Raw genomic sequence first — 21,166 nt, 5'->3', positions numbered from 1 at the left:
TTCTTATCTGCGGCTACCACTGACAGGGAACCATGAGTAGGAGGACAGCAAGCCAGGCAGCTGTTACTACATCAGATCAGATCATCCAGCATCGCCCAGCGTCCTGTTCTCACACAAAGCCCTTCTTAGGGAAAAATCTATCCATGTTGGTTTCTCTTGCGTTCTCATTTTTCCCATTCACCTCTTCTTCATCAATTTGTAACTATTTTTTTTAAATGAAAAGGCATATGTTTCCCTCTGCATTCCCAATGCACACATTTTTCCTCCCCTAATATCATGCATTTTATAGTGCATTCGTTGGGCAAGATTCCTGCATTGCAGGGAGTCGGACTAGATGTGATCCCTTCCAACTCTACGATTCTATGATTTTAAGACTCTACGATATGTTTTCACAAACATGCATATTCTCCAGTGCACACCTTCCCATAACATGTGCTTTTTCACATCCCCCTTTTTCGCTTGAAAGTGGCATTGCAATATTTAGAGAAGCAGAAATTTCCAAGGATAGCTGCGTTTCAGTTTTATGTTGATTCGGGTTTTGATTTGGCAGTTGAATGCAAACCTATCTACCCAGCCATCCAGGGCCATCCTCACTCCTGAGGCATCTCGCTGGTGCACAAAGTAAGCCCATAGTTTTGGGAACAACAACAACAATAATTTATTATTTACTGGTATACCCTGTCCATCTGACTGGGTTTCCCCAGCCACTCTAGGCAGCTTCCAACAGAATATTAAAATGCAATAATCTATTAAACATTAAAAGCTTCCATAAACAGGGCTGCCTTCAGATGCCTTCTAAAAGTCTGGTAGTTGTTTTTCTCTTTGACATCTGGTGGGAGGGCATTCCACAGGGCGGGTGCCACTACTGAGAAGGCCCTCTGCCTGGTTCCCTGTAACTTGGCTTCTCTTAGTGAGGGAACCGCCAGAAGGCCCTCGGCACTAGCGCTGCCTGCTTGCCTCCTGTACCTGCGGAGGTTCACGTTCCCCTGGCAGAGAAGGCTCCATCCTTTAGACTCCCGCTCTCCAGTTGGTGGAGAACAATGAGAATGGCAACCGGGGTTGCTGAGGCAGAGCAAGGGAGCTTCTCCATCCAGCCACTCCTTCCAGGCTGGCTTAACACACTGGACTGCAACAAGCCAGACCACAGTGCTCCATGCACTGGTAACCTCAAGACTTGATGGCTGTAACCCACATTATCTGGGGATGACCTTGTATCTGGCCCGGAAGCTGCAGCTAGAGCAGAAGGCAGGGGCCAGGCTGCTCACAGGAGCAGGTTACTGGCAGTCACGTCATTCCTCTGCTGCATTGCTTGCGTATTTGCTACCAGGCTGGTCCTTGGGTTCATTCACAAAGGCCTGAACAACTTGGGCCCAAAGCACCTTAAAGACCATCTGATCCCTTAAGCTCCACCTTGATCACTGAGATTCTCCAATGGACAGCTCACTTGGATAGAGTGTGGTGCTGGTAACTCCTAGGTTGCAGGTTTGATCCCCTTATGGGACAACTGCATATTCCTGCATTGCAGGGCATTGGACTTGATTCTCAGGGTCACTTCAAACTCTATGATTGTAGGATATCTATGATAACTTCTGGAGATCCCCATGAGGCCCCTGAGGTTTGGTTGACCTTGGGAGTGAGTTTTTATTGTGGCAAGCACTGCCCTGTGCAGACCCTCAGCAGCTTTCCCCTGCCTTCTTTTAGATGTCTTCTGAAAACGGTATTGTTTAGACCAGTGTTTTTCAACCTTTTTTGGGCAAAGGCACACTTGTTTCATGAAAAAAATCACGAGGCACACCACCATTAGAAAATGTTAAAAAATTTAACTCTGTGCCTATATTGACTATATATAAAGTAATTCTCTTGAATAGGAATCAAATAAACACAATTTTTCCCATGGCACACCAGGCAACATCTCGCGGCACACTAGTGTGCCGCGGAACAGTGGTTGAAAAACACTGGTTTAGACAGGCCTTCACTGTGCTTTCTTCCTTTCCTTTTCATCTAACCAGTGTTCACTGGTGTTTTACTGACGTTTAACTGATTTTATTATAGGTGGGTAGCCGTGTTGGTCTGCCATAGTCAAAACAAAATCAAAAATTCTTTCCAGTAGCACCTTAGAGACCAACTGAGTTTGTTCCTGCTATGAGCTTTCGTGTGCATGCACACTTCTTCAGATACCACGAAAGCTCATACCAGGAACAAACTCAGTTGGTCTCTAAGGTGCTACTGGAAAGAATTTTGATTTTGTTTTGATTTTATTATAATTCTGCATGTTGTTTACCACCTTGCTGTGCCTTTATGAAAATGTGGGTTATAAACACACACAAGCAGCATGTCCCGAAGAGGGCACGGGTGCTTCTATGAAGCCTAAAAACAGATGAAGACAAAGATCCTCTTCCATGTGGTTTCCAGGGGTATACTGCACCTGAAACTGGAGGTTTGACTAATAGTCACTGATAGGTCAAGTCTTCTCCCTCCATTTGAGAATCCCCTACCAAAGCCATCTCAGCCAGTGGCCATCATCAAAACTCCTGGAAGTGACTTCCATAAGTACTGTTTTCTCCACCTTAAATTTATTTTTATACTTCCCCTTGTTGGGGTGGAGGACCTTGACCCAGGACCCCCGTTTTGCTGGCAGCCCAGGGTTTCTTACACTATATCCTTGCACCCGTATACCGCATCAGAGAGCACACTGCCCAGAAGGAGCCATTTCTCTGGGACGGAAGCAGAACCTTTTTGGTGGTGGCTCCCATGCCTTAGAAGTGCTCTCCCCAAGGAGACTTCCTTGCTACCACTTTAGGTCAGTGGTGAGGAACTGGAATACACCCTTGAACTCTGACAATGCCCCTCGCTTGCCCGGATGAGGGGTGTGTGGAAAATAGCCCTACTGTACAAAGGTAAGATTCGTGTTTGTGACTCCACCCACCGCCGGCACGTGACACCCACCCACCCCCAAGATTGCCCCAGAGGACAATACAGCCCTTGGGCTGAGAAATGTAAGCTCCTCCACACCTAACTGAGGAGCCAGGCAAAAAACACTTCCGTTTTCCCAGGCTTATAAGAACAGCCAACGTAAGCATTTAATTATTTTTTAACTCCTCAGAGCAATTCGATTTTGCCATCCATTTGAATGGGCTGTTGTTGCTTTAGCTTAGTTTAGTTTTCTTCGTTGGCTGTGTTAAGTCTGAATGCATCCAACTGTATCAGCATCACTGTATTACAGTGTTAGTTTCGATGAACCCTGTTCTTGGGATTGTGGTTGGTTTGAGCTCAGTGGCTCTCAAACGACGGACCACTCGAAAATCACTGAGGGTCTTTGGTGGACCACTTAATAATTTGCCTGCCTGTTGTAGCAACTGTTATGTGCTGTGTTAGATACTGTACGCTTTTTAATTGTGTTTTTTACAGACACATACACCACAGACCACATGAATAAAAAACTAATTGTGAACCACAACTTGTTTTAGACCTTTGTTTTAGACTGCATCAGTATTGCATCTTAAATTGCTGTAACCCACATTGGGACCTTACGGCAAAGGGTGGGTAACAAACTGAATAAATCACCATCATCATGGTATGTTATTTGTTTGTTTGTTGTTGTTGTTAAATAACAATAAATTATTATTATTATTATTATTTCTTACTGCTCTGTTAGGTGCTCTGGGAGCATAACTGTAATTTGAAGGTTGGGGTATAAATTATATACAGGTGAAACTCGAAAAATTAGAATATTGGGGGAAAGGTTCATTTCTTTCAGTACCGTAATTCAACTTAAAAGGTGAAACTAATATATGAGATAGACTCATGACATGCAAAGTGAGATATGTCAAGCCTTTATTTGTTATAACTGTGATGATTATGGGTACAGCTGATGAGAACCTCCCTATTAACAATTTCAACTTTGGGGTTTTCATCAGCTGCACGCCATAATCATCACAATTATAACAAGCAAAGGCTCGACATATCTCGCTTTGCATGTCATGAGTCTATCTCATATATTAAACTCCAGTAGCTAATGAAAACAATTGCTTATATAAATGGACTTTTCCACGATATTCTAATTTTTCAAGTTTCACCTGTAAGTAAACACATAAAATAAGTGTGTGAACTAATGGTTAACAAGGGACAAGGGAGGCTATTATGGCTGTCTTTATGCACAACTTTGTCACCGTCATATGCCAGGCTTTTTTGTTGGAAACCACAGTGGGCATAAGGTACTGTATAATAGGATCACAGAAGTGTAGAGTTGGAAGGGACCCTGAGGATCATCTAGTCCAACCCCTCTGCAAGGCAGGAATATAAAGCTGTCCCTTTTCCTTTGATCTCATTCAGCATGGCAGCCCTTATCGCTATTATTACTAGCAGCGATTGTTAAATGGAAGCTCAGTTACTCGAGAGGCACAAGCCCTCAGCTACCGGTACCTGCTCTGGCTTGCAAGCTTTCAAAAAGGCTAGAAACACTAGGAGACAGAACAGGTAGGGAGGTCCTTTGGCATATTCCACCTATGCAATCCTGAGGTTCACTCCCCACTGCCAAATTACCCCCATCAAGTTTTACTGCCTGGCAGTACGGAAGGGCCATACCTCAGTAGAAGGTCCCAGGTTTAATCCCCAGGGAGGGCTGGGAGACAACCTAGTTTGAAACCCTGAAGAGCTGCTGAGCTCGAAGGACCAATTGTTTGACTCCCTACATCAGTGTTTTTCAACCACTGTTCCGCGGCACACTAGTGTGCCGCGGGATGTTGCCTGGTGTGCCGTGGGAAAAATTGAAAAATTCAAGAGAATTACTTTATATATAGTCAATATAGGCACAGAGTTAATTTTTTTAACATTTTCTAATGGTGGTGTGCCTCGTGATTTTTTTCATGAAACAAGTGTGCCTTTGCCCAAAAAAGGTTGAAAAACACTGCCCTACATCATATAGCTCCCATGCTTGTGGTTGCGAGGAGAGAGTCAGTCCCACACGCAACTTCCTCCCCATTGCAATCACACCTGCGAATGAGCCTGTGTAGTTATGTAGCCGTCTAGCAAGCGGCCCCTGACTTCCCAACCATTGCTGCATGTGGCCCTCGGGGACATAAAGGTCGCTTGTCCCCTGCTCTATAAGAATAGCCAACTAGCATTTTCTGTGCTAACAACCCTGTGATGTCACCCAAGAAAACACATCTGCCTTGAAATTCAATTCCACTGCAATGACACCAACATGCCCTGTGGAAGCCCTGGTTAAACAGACAGCACCTTCCTGGATGCGATCATAGGAAGCTGGATTCTACCAAGACAGATCATTGGTCCATCTAGCTCAGTACTGTCTACACTGACTGGCAGCGGCATGCCAAGGATTCATGCAGGGGGTCTCTTCCAGTCCTACCTGAAGATGTCAAGGACCATCTATAGTTCTCATCTGTCCTTTTCTGTTCGAAATGGATGCAAAGCAGTGCTAACATTTACTCTAGGCTGGGTTGTTCTTTTTTATTATCTTTTTTTTTTAAAAAATGGCACTGTTACGGGATTTCCATTCTTAATTACGATATTTGACAATTGCAGGTTGCAGAGCCTTTAAAACTATTTTACGAGCAAATCTGAGTCCCAGTGAAAGGAGCAGAGGCTCGGGGCTCATTAAGCTGACGAGTGAAAGCAAATCCAGCTCCTCCGAGCCAAGCGAGCTGCGCCAGGGCCTCGGTCCCGCTTCCAGCCTCTCGCCTTCATGTACCACAACCCCAATTTTGCAGCACCCTCCTGCGGCTTTTGGCTCCTACGTCTCCCCTCCCAAAACCCTGCCCACGCAGCTCATCCAAAGCAACAGATGCTCTCCCGGTTCCTGCCACCTCTCCTCCACAACCTGTCCGTCATCCAGGCCAGTAATTCCAGTCTCAGTGACATAGTTATGCACATACACACACCCCTCATGCTCAAGGATAAAGACCTCCCCAGGATCACATCACTGAGAAAAGGTTTGCATTCCATGGGTTGCAGTTTTCCTGCCAGGCCAGGCTCAATATTCTTTTGTAAATTCACAAAGCTCTAAACAGAACAGGCTCAAGGTGCCCTAATGATTGCCTGGTTTTTTATCCTTCACCTCCATCACTGAGGTCTTCTGACAGGGCACTTCCAGTGGTAAAATCTTTATTTCTTATTCCTTGGATTTACATCTTGCCCTTTCTCCCAAAGGAGCCCTGGACGGCAAACGGATACATGATTTATAAACAAGCCCCCTTCAAAAACAGCTTAAACCTTCCAAAAACAATGACCACTAAAAACATCTAAGAGCGGTTACGATTTGAAACATTCTAGAGCCAGTTAAAAACATTATTTCATCCAATCTTAGGGTTGCCAAGAACGGTATTCTTCAGTCACCTGGGTAAACAGGAATGTTTTCAAATTCCTTCTGAAAGTTACTAATGATGGAGACAGGTGCAACTCAGAAGGGAGGGCATTCCGCAACCAGGGAACCACCACCAAAAAGGCCCTGCCACAGGTCAGCGCCAACTTAACAGCCCCTAGTGGTGGCACCACCAACATGACCTGCCAATCACAGCGTTGATATTGAAGAAGGTGCTCTTTTAGGTACTTGGATCCCAAACTATGTAGGGCTTTCTATGACACCGCTAACATCTTGAACTGGGCCCAGTAGTTTGCCCGCAGTTTATAGTGTGGCAAGTACTGCCCTGTGGAACTCCTGACCAATACAAGTTTGAAAGGAGCCACCCCTGTTCACTTTTAGACATCTTCTAAAGACAGGTAACTCGCAACTTACATGCATTTAACAAGCACAATTTCAGGTTTATGCATTTGGTGGGTGGCCGGCTGAAATCACACAAATTAAACACACACACAGCGGACAGCTTAAAAGCTCTTCACTTTGCACTGGAAAGCTAGGGATGGTTGCACCAGGGCGGGGAGAGATAGCCGTTCTGGTGTTGTTCTGGCTATACGTGATTTCAGCTTTTATGCACAGTACCCGGAATATAACCCCCATGCAATCTGTGAGTCATTTGTAGAAGCGTCTGACATTTTTAATGAAATACCGTTATCTGCATAACTGCCTGGTGGCATTGTACAGGGAAGCATGATTTGTAAATGTTCAAATAAATTAACAAAAAACCAATCAACAAATAAGGGCTGTGCGTCATGCACTGGCCAAGTCGGATTGCGGATCCATAAAGGCCACCGCTCACACTCTATGGACCAGCCTTCCCCAACTTGCTGACCTCCCATCATCCTCAGCCCAGCACAGTCAAATCATCAGGAGAGTCCTTGGTAGCAGAAGGGCTCAGTATGGCCACATTCACACCATACATATAGATGTGGACAGGAACCTAAAGAATAAAGAACCCATTTCACACCTGTTAACATCAGCAGGAGGAACTGTGGCAAAACCCTGGAAGACATTTGATTCAGGTAACTTACGATTACCAGTATTCAAAAGTCTGGCAAAGTGCTCTTCCATAAAACTTCTACCCAAAAGCTGAAAGTAGCTAGAGCATATGCTGTAAGAGACTGGTGTGTTTTTTTGGTCATAGGACATGACTTTTAATTTCATCTACCAATGAAGAAGTCTGTAGCCATATGGCCTCTCTTGCTTATTCCAAGGGGTGGATTTTGTGAAAATATGTTCAGGTACATTTCTGTTGGACTACTACTAATTGGGAACGAAAGGAAATAATGATGTTAACTCTTCGTTCCTTCATCCCCCCCCCCCCCAATTTGGCAAGTCTGTATGCGAACTCCTTAGTTTAAGGAAGTGCCAACTTGCACAGAAAACATTGTACTTGTTTTGTCTTCTGCAGGATCTTATATTACATATGATTTTGGCACTTTGTTTTCTTGTTATATCTTTTATGTAAAAGTTTCCCCTTTTTGCAGTAATTTACAAAATTTTAAAGGGAAGTATGCCCACATTCACAGCATACATTATACACATGGTGGTGCTACTTTATACAACCGTGGCTTCCCCCAAAGAATTCTGGGAGCTGTAGCTTAAGAGTGCCAGGAGTCCCTATTCCCCCTCACAGAACTACCATTTCCCTGTGAAAAGGGACCGACTGTTAAAACTGCTCTAGGAATTGTAGCTCTATGAGAGGAATAGCGACTTTCTAACAACTCTCAGCACCCTTAGCAAACTACAACTCCCATAATTCTTGGAGGTGTGTTAGGAGCCATGAAGGGTTATCATAGCTTTTTTAATATATGGCATGAACGCTTCACAAAAGTGCTTTACAATTCTTTGTTGTGCCCAACAGACTCCTTTGAGAAATGATTTTAGGGTCACCGAGAAAATCTTTCTCTCTGTGCGTGTGTGTTTAAAAGCTTTCTTCTTTCTGATGTGCTGTCAAAGCAGGAGCAGAGCAGGGGCAGAACTCCACTCTCATTCTTTTAGAGATGTGACAGAACTGGGCCAACAACACTCCCCACTTTCCTTTCTCCTTTTATATCTTCTGAGAAGGGAGGCACAGCAGAGGCGGTTTCTACCAAAAGGCCTGCATAAAACTTCCCCCACTAAACAGCCATGCACAAGCTGGGAATGGAGCCTGAACTTCTAACTGATCAGGATTTGAACCCAGACCAGCCACTGCCAAGCCCAAGACTCTGTCAGCTAGGAATATAAGGAGAGTCTGGCTGCTGGATCAGGCGGGCAGCCCATCTAGTCCAGCGTCCTGTTCTTACAGTGGCCAGCCAGACACCCCATAGGGAAGACTGCAAGCAGGACACAGCGTGCAACAGCAATGCTCCTCACTTACGATTCCATGGTTAGAACATAGCCATGATGGCTAGAAGCCTTTTCCTCCGTGAATTTGGCTAATTCTCTTTTGAAGCCAGCCACCACCGAAATGCAATGCAATTTTGCAGTGTATTATCTCAGAACTATTAAGAAGCTTTGAGTATGTGTCAGTCACTAGGAGCAAGGCAACTCAATCCTACACCATCCTTGTAGGGTAACGCAACCCCCCTATTTGTCATTCCCACCCCAACTCCCAACCAACACAGAGTACTGACAAAGGGAGGCCCCAGAGCCAATCGTGATTAATACAGCTTAATTGCCGCAGGGGTGAATAATAACGAATCGCACACAATCTGCTGCACATCCCAGATCGAAGATCAAGTTCCTTCTTGCAAGGTGATCTCCGGCTCCAGCACGTTTCTCAGGAAAAGAATTCAATAATATCTCAGATCAGATAGCACCTTCCCAGCAAATCTGCATGAAGGGGAGGGTTGGCTTGTGCACACACTTGGAAAGGCAATTCCAAGGCTGCGGAATTGAGCTCTCTCGAGTTTTTCCAAAGCATTTCATCGGAATTGCTTCAATGTGTGAAGGCTTGGAATGGATTTGAAGTGGGGGGGGGGGAAGAGAGAGGAGAGATTTTTTGCTACAAGACAAACACAAAATAGTCAGGGTGTTGCTTGTGTGTGTGTTTTAAAGGATATTTCTCCCCCCCCATTCAATCATTTCACACTTTGCAAAGAAGAGTTTTGCAATAAATCAATATACGCACAAATGGCAGTTATATCAGCAGCTCCAAGCCCTGGAGCAATTAATAATTCCTTCTGCTCTCTGCCCCCCCCACTTGCCTCAACTAAAGGGGGGGAACCTTGGAGGTAAAGAAACTGGAGAGTTTTTGGAAGGGAACAACTCTCCCTGTGTGAAGTTACTTTCCCCTCCCCCAACAAAAACAAGCCCTCATAGCTTGAAGGAATTTGCAAGCAAGAATCCGGCAGAAACACGGTGGAAAAGCCAATGGGGGGATTCATTGGAAACAGATGGCGTTTTCAGCTGTGATTCTGAAAACCCGCTCCTTTTTCTGACACCGTAAAAACAAACCATGGGATTAAACGAGGGGGGGGGGACGATGGAGAGGAGGGGAGTGAAGGAGGTAGACCCAAATGTTAGCAGAGAAAAGCTTAACTCTGGCTACTAGAGAAAACAAGCAAATTTGCAAACAGCAAATAAGGCAGGCTACATGTCAATAATAATAAAGAGGCAATTAAAAAAAAACCTGCCAGTGTATCCCCCTCACAGCAAGCAGCCCCCTCTCTTTCCCCCCTTGCTTTGAAATATTGAGTAGATATTTGCATTCAGCAAAGGCTTCCAACTTAGCAACAAGTGGCAGGTTTGAGCAGGATAAATGCATCTGCCAACATGTCCCAGAAAGAAAGAAAGAAAAATAAATGTGTCAAGAGGTTCATTCCTTGCCTATCTGGGACCCCTGTCTTGGATCTGGTTTATTCTACATCACAGGTATAACACAGCTGAGCAACACCATCAAACCCAAATTTAGGTACACAGATATATTCCAGACACGCACATGTAAACATTTGGTTCAATAACTTTCCCAACCAAAATCACCTGAAAATATCCTTCTCATCATCCCCCTGGCTCTTAAAAGTCTAGAAGTCAACATTTGCAAAAATAAAAATAAAAAAGCAACGAAATACAGTAAAACCATTTCCCTTCCCAGCCAATAAACAAGGTGCCAAATGGTGTGTTTTTTGATCTTTCACTAATGAGGAATAGTAGCTACAAATGCTTCCTCTCGATCTCACTGCCATCGCCAAAGCCTTTAACGGAAGAGTAAGGTAGCAGTCTGGGATCCCCTCCTGCTTCTCTGTCGCAGAGACGCGCAATTCTCATATGGGCACACAAGCAAAATGCTCTGGGGACGGAGAACCTATGGGACGGGGAAACTTTCTTTGGTGCCTTTTGTTAGCTCTTGAAGCCCAGCTGCAAACCACCCTGAACCATCTGCCCTCTCAGTTATGCTGAGCAAAAAAGGCATATTGATGTGGCGGACAAAAGTCTCTAGAGTCTAGGCTAACCGATGCGAAGCAAAAGAAATTTGCAAAGAGGTGGGTCTGGTGTGCCTCTGATCGATTCAGGCTGGGTGCCTGAACACCACCAGGTTTTCCAACATGTGGCTAAGTGCTGTGAAATGAGAGCAAATGGGAGGCCCACAGATTGGGGGCTTGAGGGAGGGTGGGAGAGAAACCGAAAAGGCAGTTCTTGGAAAGCTGGTCCCCCCCCCTCCCGGCCCCCCAAAGATTTTTTTTAAAGCAAAAAAGAAAAAACCGGGGGAGCTGGTGCTCCTTACCTGTTGGGAAGACGCAGAGAGAGAGAAAGAGGGTCTGGATCAGTCCAAGGGCTTGGCCGCTTGCCCCTTTCCCCATACCCATCCATCCAGCTTCAGCTCTAACCACTAGCCTCTCCCTAGAAGAAGAGTTTTGGTTTGCAAAAGGAGAGAGGGAAAAAGAAAGAGAAAGGTAAGAAGGAGGGAGGAGCGGGGAAAGAACTTAACTGAACAGGAGAGGAGGCATGGAGGAGAAAATAAAAAATTAAAACACAAGCACCAGCACCAGCAGGACACAGAGGGGAAGGGGAAACCGGAGCCTGGCTCTGAGCGGGGAACTCCAAGAGCCCGGGCAAAAAGTGAGCAGCGCGCACCGAATTCCACCCGCCTCGTTCTCGCTGGAAAACAGCCCCAGCCATCAATCACCGCGCGCTCCCTTCCAATGCGTAAAGCCTTGCTCCTTGCTGGCAGGGCCTGGCCACTCAGAGGCCTGGTCCCGCCCGCGTAGTCAAGGCACGTATCCGGTTACAGAGCCAACGTGAAGAAGGGGGGTTGGGAGAGAGGAAAGATGTGTTACAGCTGGATTCCAGCACTCCATCTAGAGACAGAGAAGGCTCCCCCCTCTCTCTCCAACACCCCTTCCAAAGGAAGCAAGAGGAGAAGGAGGGCAGCTCTGGGGAAGGGCTGTGGCGCAGCAGGGGTAGAGCATCTGCTTTGCATGCAGGTTGGATCCCCAGCGTCTCTCTGGGTAGGGCTGTGAGTGGCCCCTGGCTGGCTGGAGATCTGCTGCCAATCTGTGCAGACAGTACTGAGCTAGATAGACCAATGGTCTGATTCAGTCCAAGGCAGATTAATTGGCAAGGAGTTGCAGCAGATAGGGAGAGCATCTGCTTTGTATGCAGAAGGCCCCAGATTCCATCCCTGGCATCTCCAGGTAGACCTAGGAATGCCCCCAGCCTGAAGCCCTGGAGAGCAGCTGCCAGTCAGTGTAGGTGGCATTGACCTAGCTGGACTAAGTCACCAGTGGGGAAACCTTTGGCCCTACAGGTATTGCTAAACTACAATTCCCATCAGCTTTAGCAAGCATGGCTAATGATCAGGGGTGATGGGGAGTTGTAGTTCGATGACATCTGGAGGGTCAAAGGTTTCCCCCAGAGTTGGGCTGAGTAGAAGGCAGCTTCCTAGGTTCCTTATGCAGAGGCCTCCGAGCCAAATCTGGCCCTGGCTGTTTGGTTTCATCAACATCGCCGGCACACACACCCAGGACCAAGAGGGAAGAGATGGCTGCAAGATTTGCCAGAAGTCTGCTTTCCCCAGAAGTCCGCTTCAGTCAAACTAGTTGCTGAGAGGGGACATGTTAATATGTCAACATGGGGAAAAGAGCTATTGGGGGATCAGACTACCGTAAATGTCCACCCAGCCCTCTGCTTCCAACAGAGGACAGCTGTGTGCCTCTGAGAAACTCTTTTAAGGCAGGGCACGGAAGTGTCAGTCATCTCTAGGAGTTTATACTTAGCATTTGATATTCAGGAGGGTGCACTGCCTCAGCTGGGTGGATCATAACAGCCTAATGCCTTTAAAAAGGGGGCAGAAGAAAGTTTGGTCACCAACGCCTTACTTTTATCATCCTTGTGTTGGAAAACAAATGCAAGGGTCGAGGTGTCATTAACAGCCATGGGGCCCATGGGGCCTGTTTTACAGTGAGAAGTCCTCTGTTTGAAAGGCTGTCAGAGGACAGTCCTCTATCTGAAGGCGTCTGTCCAAGTCCAGTTTATAGATAAGGAATAATGAAGAGTGAAGGGGGAGCAAACAGGGGCTGTGCAGTTGTCCATCAACAGCCTGTGCCTGGATAGTAAGCCAAGCTGGGAGATCCAGGTCACCCAACCATAGCCTTCCCTACTGTATTGCTTTGCCATGCTTTTTAAAATCACAGTAATTGAGTGGTATTAATGTGGCACAAGATACAGACTGGCAACTCTTGGGGGCAACAATGCCTTTACAAAGAAGGTTGAAACAAGCTCATGGAGGATAAGGCTGCCAGTGGCTACTAGCCACGATGGCTAGGCCATAACTCTGTGTGGTTGAAGGCAGTACAGTGGAACCCCGGGTTGCGCACATTCGAGTTAAGAACGGCTGCAACCCAGAAGCGTTTCCGGAGCACGCACAGAAGCACGCGCAGAAGCACTCAAATAGCACTACTTCCGGGTTTTTTCCTTTGGGGGGGGGCGTTCGCATTACGCACACCTGTGTTACGTAGCGCGATCCGGAACGGATCACGTGCATAACACGGGGCACCACTGTATGCCTCTGAATATCAGTTGGTGGGAATCACCGGGGGAGAGACTTGTTGTTGCTCTCAGATTCTGCTTGGAGGCTTCCCATAGGCATCTATCTGACTGGCCACTGCAAGGACACCATGTTTGGCTGGATCAAACAGGTCTCCAGCTGTTGTTGGACTACAACTCCCATCATCCCTAGCTAGCAGGACCCAGTGGTCAGGGATTATGGGAATTGTAGTCCAAAATCAGCTGGAAACCCAAGTTAGATGGACCATTGGTCTGATCCATCAAGGCTCCTTTTAAGCCTTTCCTTGCCCACACCTCCTCGGCAAGACCCAACCACACATAAAAGGGCACGAGGAGAGCCTGTTGGATCAGGCCAAAGGCCCATCTAGTCCAGCAATGCCTTTGGAGAGACAGTAAGCAGGACAACAGCAAGCAGCAAGCAACAGCGACTCTCCCCTCCTGCTACTCCCAGGCAAATGTTATGCTGATCATAGAGGCAGAGCATGCTGTCCTGGCCAGTAGCCGAAGGACAGTGGCCCCTTCACCAACCTCCTCCCTGACAGGGCAGAGAGATACTTGCAACAGAACAAAGCCCTCCTTGTCAACACAGCTTGGCGGAGGGCACTGCACTTGCCTCCTGCGGGAGACCCGCCCTTACAAAACGAGGTATAAACTTCACACATCGCAGGCTTTATTCTAAACCGTTCATCAGAGGGTTGGCTGGGATTCTCCCTCTGTATATTTTGTTCTCTGTAGGGAGCAGTCTGCCGTGCACCCTCCCTCTCCACCATTCCCCCCCTCAGAGCCAGTCCTAAACAATACCCTCCCATTTGCACACATTTCACATCCCAGCAAACCTCTAATAAACAACTGGGCATCATCGGTGCATGGAACCGGAAGGGGAGGCTATGAAGAAAATCTATCCCGCTGTGTTACAAACCTGAAGGATATTTGAGCTCTAAAACAACCCAGAAAACCCAAAGGTTTAAAATGTGGCAGTTGAAAAATCCTCTTCTTACAGAATTGATCGTATGGGTGGAATGATGAGAAATGAACGCTGCTCCCCAGGGCCAAATGGTTTCCCAAAACTCCCCCAGAAAAATGGCAAAGGCTCTCTCACAAAGAGGAAAGGCAGGATAATTTCATGGGACAAACATTCTCCAAGGATTTTAAATGACAACTCAAAGATATGCATGTTCCCTTAAGCCACACAGAGCTTGACACTACAATCAAAGTGTATTTAGGATCTGGGTGTCGAGGCAACGAGGTTTGGAAGTAGGAACTCTCGTTCAAAATTCTTATTTATTTATTCGATCTTCGTCCAAAGGTCTCAGGGTGGTTCACAAAATAAAATTTATGGTTCTCAACTGACTAGAAAAAAATGAAGCCTGGCCTGCTCCCGTGCCTTTAGCATCAACTTTGATTTGCTGAAATCAACCAGCGAACTTTTTTCATGGCGTAGAGATAAGCATCGCCACTGGCTAATTCATTCATGCTTAGCTGCTGGCAACAGCACAGGAACCAAGGTCCAGTAAGAAGCTGGCAATCTAATGCAAAGTTGCTTTAACTCAGAGGTGGGGAACCTGCCTCATTCCCTAGGTTCTTGGACTCCAGCTGCCCCCATCCCTCACCATTGGCCATGCTGGTTGGGGCTGAGGAAATTTAGAGCACAACAACATCTGGAAGGCCACAGTTCACCATCCCTTCTTTAAATGAATGCCAAAGATTATCGAGTTAGCCACGGTCTAACAAAAAGCTAGTTGCATTCATCATTACATTGATATCCCATGTTCCTTCCAAGGAGCTTAGGAAACATACATGGTCTTTCCTTTTATCCTCACAACAACCCTGTGAGGTAGGTTAGGCTAAGAGACAGTGGTTGGCCAAAGGTCACCCAGTGATTTTCATGGCTGGCTGGGGATTTGAACCCGGGCTTCCCAGGTCCCCATCAGACACTCTAATGGTTAGATTTTGTCTGGTTTGTATTTTTTTCTGAACAAAGAGTTGATGTGACTTCTGGTCAAACACAGTCATCACCGCACAATAAAAGCACCAGCATGTTGAATACATTTGAAGAGAAGTCAAATCAATTATGTGGCTTGTTCGCTCTTTTTAAAATTACAAGTGGTTGCTTTCTTCCTAAGCTTAAATACAGTTTGAGGTTCACCGGTTTCCAGTAGATGGCACTGCTCTCCCTGGTCTGCTTGCGGGGGTGGGGGTTGGGGGGCAAGAAAAAGACCTGTGCCTTGAATAAATGCAACCCTAAGCCTCCTTAAACCACATGACATAACAGCCGTTTGTGAGCTTCCCATTAAAATCTCAATTTGGGGAAATTGATTCCACCTCGAAGCAATTGCAATGCAATTACTCCTACAGGCAGCAATCAAGAATCACATCTAAACAACACCAAACTTTCATCTCCTCTTGCCTGAGTAACACAAGCAAGAACATCATACTCTCCCAGACACATGCCTTTGCAAGCACAAAATAATGCAGATTTATTTAAGAAACTAATAAACATTGCAATCTGCTATAAAAGGAAGGGGGTGGAGATCACTGCCACTGTGACTTCTTATTAAATGTCTCCCTGAGAATTCTTATTAAATGCCACTAACATCTGACATGATAGAGTGTGTGACGGTTGTATCAGCTCCAATTACCTGTGACAGCTACACTGAACCTCCATAGATAGGTGCAATATATCTTTAAGTACCAGGTGCAGGAGGTAGTTAATGTGTTTCTTCTTCACCTCCATGTGCTGTTTGTGAGCTTCAGCAGATCATAGTTGGAACCATAATGTTCACCAACCTGGTGCCCTCCAGATGTTTTGAATGGAGGACAACAGATTGGAAAGCTGCTCGAGGTGGATCTTTGGCCAAGAACTTATAAATTTTTCAAGTGGCCCATAGAATTATACAATTGTAGAGTTGGAAGGGACCCTGACGATCATCCATAGCTGTCAACTTTTCCCTTTTCTTGCGAGGAATCCTATTTGGAATAAGGGAATTTCCCTTTAAAAAAAAGGAAAAAGTTGACAGCTATGTGATCATCTAGTGTCTAGTCCAACCCTCTTGCAATGCAGGAATATGCAGCTGTCCCATACAGGGATCAAACCTGCAACCTTGGCATTATCAGCACCATGCTCTAATCAACTGAGCTATCCATCTTATACTGTCCTTAATGCTTTGCTCTTACAAGCCACTTGACCTGCATATATTTGTAAAGAGCTGCCAGCTTCTGCACATCAGGTTGCCATTAATGGCAGAAAACCATGTCAGGCTGCTTGCCCTCCATAAGTTGGCAACCCTATTTGACATCTGGACTTCCTGCAACCAGCGGGCAGCTAGCATGCATTTATCAGTTAATAACTCTCTGGGAAATTGAGCTTTACTCATCTGACTTCCACCCTTCTACCACCCGGGACTGTCCATCATGCTATTTAACTTTGCACTTCATTTAACACCCCCTCCCCTTACAATTAGTCATATACCGGTAAATCAGGAACAATGTACCTGACAGTAACTGTATTCTGCCTCTTGCCCAGTGCCATTTGTAAATGTACATATGTCTATATATTTTTGTATGTTGCTGCTTCTTTTAATGTGAAAGCACAACCATATTTGTTTGGGGGGAGGCAAGTCTTTCCTGCAGGGGCAGCTAACCTGTGGCTCTCCAAATGTTGTTAAGACTGCAGTCGGGATTTCCAAAACTTGGGTTGAAGGCTGTTTTGGACTATCATCCCTGACCACTGGCCCTGCTAGTGAGGGGTGATGGGAGTTGTAGTCCAAAAAACAGCTGCAGTCCCAAGTTTGGGAAACCCTGGACTACAGTTCTGATCCTCCCTGACCATTGGCCAAATTGGCTGAGGCTCAGTCAAAAAACATCTGGATGGCACCAGGTGCCCCAAAGAGTATTCATTAATGGTTCCTTGTCATCCTGGGAAAAAGTGACAAGTGGGGTCCCTCAGGGTTCTTTCCTAGGCCCATTGTTGTTCAACGTCTTTATAAATGACTTGATTTAAGGAATTGAGGGGGGTGCTCATCAAATTTGCAGATGACACCAAACTGAGAAGGGTAACTAATGCCGCAGAAGGGAGAATCAGAATTCAAAATGACCTTAATGGATTAGAGAACTGGGCCTAAGCTAACAAAATGAATTTCAACAGGGACAAATGTAAGGTTCTGCACTTAGGCCAGAAGAACCAGATGCACAAATTTAAGATGGGGGACATCTGCCTTACCAGCAGCACATGTGAAAGGATCTTTGGGTCATAGTGCACCACAAGCTTAACATAAGTCAACAGTGTGACGCAGTGGCAAAAAAGGCTACTGCCATTCTAGGCTGCATCAGAGGCACACAGCTGTCCTCTGTTGGAAGCAGATGGCTAGGCTAGGTGGACATTTAACCTGATCCCTCAATATATCTTTTCCCCTCTCTGCCACTAGTTTGACTTCGGGGGGGGGGTGGTCACATGGAAGAGGAAACAAACTTGTTTTCTCCTGCTCTGGAGGGTAGGACTCGAACCAATGGCTTCAAGTTACAAGAAAGGAGATTCTGATTAAGCATACAGAAAAACTTTCTGACAGTAAGAGCTGTTCAACAGTGGAAAGGTCTTCCTTGTGAGGTTGTGGACAGTCCTTCCTTGGAAGTTTTAAAGCAGGCATTAGATAGCCATCTGTCATGGATACTTCAGTTGAGATTCCTGCATTGCAGGGGGTTGGACTAGATGACCCTTGGGGTCCCTTCCAACTCTACAATTCTGTTGCACCTGGGAAGGCCTTTTCCAGTCTGCACCCCCCCCCCAAGGTTCCAAGCTAATCTCATGGCTACAACACCAGCCTAATTTCTGGATTTGCCCACCCCCTCACTTTCATCCCAATCTCCCCCTGCTTCCTGTAACATCTTGTCTGGTTAAAAGTCCCAGAGAATTCAAATGCTTGCCCCACCGCTGTGATATTGTGGTTTGTCCCAATGGAGCAGGGGTGGCTAACCAGACTGCAACATCATCCTTGACCAGTGGGTTGATGGGAGTTGGAGTACCACAACACCTGGAGGGCCAGAAGATATCCTATCCCTGCTATAAGGGCAGCCCACTGTGAATTTGTGAGGGGGGGGCAAGTCTTTCCTGCAGGGGCAGCTGTTCTACTCAAGGGGTGCCAACTTGAATAAAATATTGAGGGGGGCAGGTAAGCCCAGTCCCACATAATCAATCACATGATGTGGTGCACACACCCCATTTGAGTGGCAAAGTTGCACAGGCCTGCAAGTTTTAGAATGTCCTCCGTCCCCAATTTGGGGCCCTCCAGATGTGGTTGGACTACAACTCCCATCAGCCCTGACCATGGCCATGCTGGCTGGAGGGAGCGGGACTTCGACAACCTCTGGAATACCTCCGGTTTGGAAGCTGAGAGCAATTCTCCCCTAATGCTGCTAAATCTTACACTTTCAGCGTAGCAAGCAAGTATCAAAGAGGGAATGGGGAACAATACTTGGGGAGGAGGACTTAATATTTTGCAAATAGGTATTATGTTATTGCAGATGAATCAATGGCAACGCGTTGTTGTTTTTAAACACCACTTGTGAGATCCCCCTTCCCGCCCCCAAAGGGCAAGTCCAGAGGGGAATCTGTTTTAAATTCTAAATCGGTGATTGCACAGCCAATCAGGACTCGCGTGGAAAATGGCAGTGGAGCAATGCATGCCTAGCGTGCCCCTAAAAGACATGCCTGCAGTAAAATGTCATCAATGTCAATGGGGCAGGTTTGCTTGGAAATAGGAGTAGGATGGAAGATTTGAGATGTGTATGAGAGAGATGCATTTAGTATAGCAACACAGGCAGCGTCAATTTAGGGGTGGTGGTGGTGGAATGGAGAGTGGAAGATCAAGGAAGACATGGGGGGGGGGAAATACCTGTCTTTTTCTCCTCTATTCTTAGGAAAAGAGAGTTGCATAGTTTGCAGTTTGCATGCAGGCTCCTGCATGACTAAATCTGAAAATGGTAGAGGGCATTGGGAAATAGGGGAAAAGATATTTCCAACAAGAATAACGTTTCAACAAGAATCACCGCCCTGACATTTCCTTAGGAGCAAGCTGCGCAGAAATCGATGGGAGCAAAAAAAAGTGGGGGGGGGGGGGCGCGGCGGCTGGGATACGGAGTTTTAAAGCGCGGATCTGTGCCTGGAGAGAGCGGGGCAAAAGGTAAGTGTGGATCAGCTCCAACAAGGAAGGTGTCCAGCTAACTGCGCAATCCTATGTCTACTCATAAGTCAGGTCCTATCGCATTCAACGGGACCTAGTCCCAGACACATCTGTTCATATATATCACTGCCATAACTGACTATATATACTGTGTGTGTGCGTGTGTGTATTAAATTAATATATTAATTGTTAATATATATATATTAAAAAGAGTGAAACTCGATTCCAGAGGAATGCAAACACCAGAGTGATCCTCAGCAGGTTCCGCGTGCAAATCGGATTAGGGGAGAGGGAGGAGGTTTTGCATCGGAGAGATCAAGTGTCGAAAAGGGAGTTGGAAAACGGAAAGTATGCAATTCAGCATGAGAAGCAGGAAGCAATGGAAAAGGGAATTTTCCTTGGGGGTGGTGGTGGTGGTGGAGAGAGATGCAATTAGAAAAGGTGCAAAGAGGACCTTACTTCTCCCCCCCTCTTTTTTTTTGGTTTTCCCTTCATACCCCCCATTAGACCTTGCATGCCGGAAATTCCCCAGTCCCCCCTCCCGCACGCCCCTCATTATCACCCACCCACCGCCGCTTACCTTAGCCGCTGCATGAGCCTTGCACCTGGAAGGGAGGAGAGGGCTGGAGCCAGCTGCAAACGCCCCTCGGATGCACGAGACCTGGAGAAGGAGGGGGCAGATGTGCACGATGGTCCACAAGAGAGCGACCCCTCCTCCTCTGCAGAACCTGCTGCGCCCCTCTCTCTTCCCTGTAGAGATTGCTACGCGGTGCCCCTCTTCACCCCACCCCACCCCTTTAGCAACCGCAGGAGAGAGCAAGGAGGTCTGGCATCTTCTGTTGTTGCACCAGCTGCATCTCTCTGCAAAAAAAGAGAGAGCCGGAGGAGAGGAAAGGGAATCGCAGAGCGATTCTCAATGCAGATCACTCGCTGAGGCTGGGAGCCCAGATTAGGCAGGCAGGCAAGCGAGGAAGATGCGTCTCTCTTGTGGCTCTCCGTGGGTTAGGGTGAGGAGGGGAGCTATTAGCAGAACAGGCAGCAGAGGGGAGGGCAGGGGGCTGCAAGGGAGAGAAAGGTGGGGAGGGGGTCACGGCCTCCAATTTAGATGGCTTTAAAAGAGGACGTGGCGACTCCATTGGGGGGATAAGGCTAAGAGTGGAGTGGCTAGTACTAGCCACTATGGCTGTGTTCCGCATCCACAAATGGATGTAGGATCAGGGTGCTGGGAATCGCAGGTGGGCAGAGTGCTGTTGTTGTGCTCAGGTCGTGTTTCTGGTTGGGTGCCTGGTTGGCTGAGTTCGGCACGCCCCTGGCCTGATCCAGATGTAGGGGGTCTTTATTGCGCTCTTAGGAGAGAGCGTCCAACCTCCACATTTCACAGGCTGAAAATGGAGATCCCTCTCATAGAATCATAGAGTTGGAAGAGACCACAAGGGCCATCCAGTCCAACCCCCTGCCAAGCAGGAAACACCATCAAAGCATTTCTGACAGATGGCTGTCAAGCCTCCGCTTAAAGACCTCCAAAGAAGGAGACTCCACCACACTCCTTGGTAGCAAATTCCACTGCCGAACAGCTCTCACTGTCAGGAAGTTCTTCCTAATGTTTAGGTGGAATCTTCTTTCT

The 21,166-nt window shown here is 46.8% G+C and overlaps 1 protein-coding gene across 2 annotated transcripts in view; it reads right to left on the bottom strand.

The window, feature by feature from the left end:
* Positions 1-20,288, bottom strand: part of LOC117056597 (repulsive guidance molecule A-like) — a 31,474-nt gene extending 11,186 nt beyond the window's left edge. The window contains exons 1-2 of one of the 2 annotated variants that reach the window (XM_033167096.1): positions 20,123-20,288; positions 11,085-11,200 (exon numbers count right to left, since the gene is read on the bottom strand). In XM_033167096.1, coding sequence (XP_033022987.1) covers positions 11,085-11,200; positions 20,123-20,136 — 130 coding nt within the window. In that variant the 5' untranslated portion in view covers positions 20,137-20,288. The remainder of the gene's footprint in view (positions 1-11,084; positions 11,201-20,122) is intronic. The other variant, XM_033167097.1, reaches the window with a different exon arrangement.
* Between the last annotated feature and the right edge of the window lie 878 nt (positions 20,289-21,166).

The sequence above is a fragment of the Lacerta agilis genome, chromosome 13, assembly GCF_009819535.1.
Source record: "Lacerta agilis isolate rLacAgi1 chromosome 13, rLacAgi1.pri, whole genome shotgun sequence".
Lineage (NCBI taxonomy): Eukaryota > Metazoa > Chordata > Lepidosauria > Squamata > Lacertidae > Lacerta > Lacerta agilis.
The sequence above is the reverse complement of the archived record's forward strand: the minus strand, read 5'-3'. Positions and strand labels throughout refer to the sequence as shown.